At 38.3% G+C, this 810-nt stretch overlaps 1 protein-coding gene across 2 annotated transcripts in view; it reads right to left on the minus strand.

The window, feature by feature from the left end:
- The window catches only part of LOC105887649 (zinc finger protein 585A-like), a 24,667-nt gene extending 24,058 nt beyond the window's left edge, over positions 1-609 (minus strand). The window contains exons 1-2 of one of the 2 annotated variants that reach the window (XR_002774897.1): positions 461-567; positions 141-233 (exon numbers count right to left, since the gene is read on the minus strand). Coding sequence is in view for 1 of the 2 variants with exons in the window: in XM_023516931.1 (XP_023372699.1) it covers positions 141-233; positions 461-494 (127 nt within the window). In the remaining variant the exon portion in view is untranslated. Of the gene's footprint in view, positions 1-140; positions 234-460 lie in introns of both variants that reach the window. The other variant, XM_023516931.1, reaches the window with a different exon arrangement.
- Positions 610-810: the final 201 nt, after the last annotated feature.

Below are 810 nucleotides of genomic sequence, written 5' to 3' on the forward strand. Positions count from 1 at the left end.
CAAAAAGATTCTCAAGCAGTGTAAAAAATTCAGAACCTTCCAAAAGAGTCATCTTAATAGCATTTCAAAGGTTCCAATCTTTTCAAGACAACTGAGGTTTATTCTCCTATCTCCCATCTAGCTGGGTCCCACTCACTCACCTAGACAGCTCTGATGTAGACTCTCATCTGGCAATGTCCATGGCTCCTTTCCTTGCTCCAACATGACAACCTCTTCTTTAGGACCATGATATCCTGTGCAGGGGAAATGATAAAGGACAGGGTCCAACTAATTATACTTCACAGCCCAATCAATAAAGTCTTATTGTTCAATGAGACTATGTTCTTCAGCAATGTAACCATATACCTCTAAGAAGAAAAGTAACATTCTAAGTGTTCAAATGAGTTACAGAATCCTAGAAAACTCCAGGATATTACTTCACCTTATGTAAGATGCGTCACAGCAAGGTGACTGGGCTTACCTACTGACAGCAGGTGACTGTAGGTCTCCAGCATCACATCCCAGTAGAGGTTTCTCTGAGAAGGGTCCAGGTGCTGCCATTCCTCTCTGCTGAAATCTACAGCCACATCCCTGAAGGATACTGAATCCTGTAAGGGCACATTTTTATTCAATGTGAATAGTTATCTCTGGAAGATGGAGAGACTATATTTAGGAATATAAAACATGGGATTTCTTGCTGTGTTTAATTTAGTTCCTCTTTTTAAAAACTGACCTCTTATTTCCTTATTATGAAAATTTTCAAACATACAGCTAATTTGACAGAATTGTACAGAAAAAAATATATATACTCACAACTTACAATCTATCATT

The sequence above is a fragment of the Otolemur garnettii genome, unplaced genomic scaffold, assembly GCF_000181295.1.
Source record: "Otolemur garnettii isolate 467f Iridium unplaced genomic scaffold, OtoGar3 scaffold00100, whole genome shotgun sequence".
NCBI lineage: Eukaryota > Metazoa > Chordata > Mammalia > Primates > Galagidae > Otolemur > Otolemur garnettii.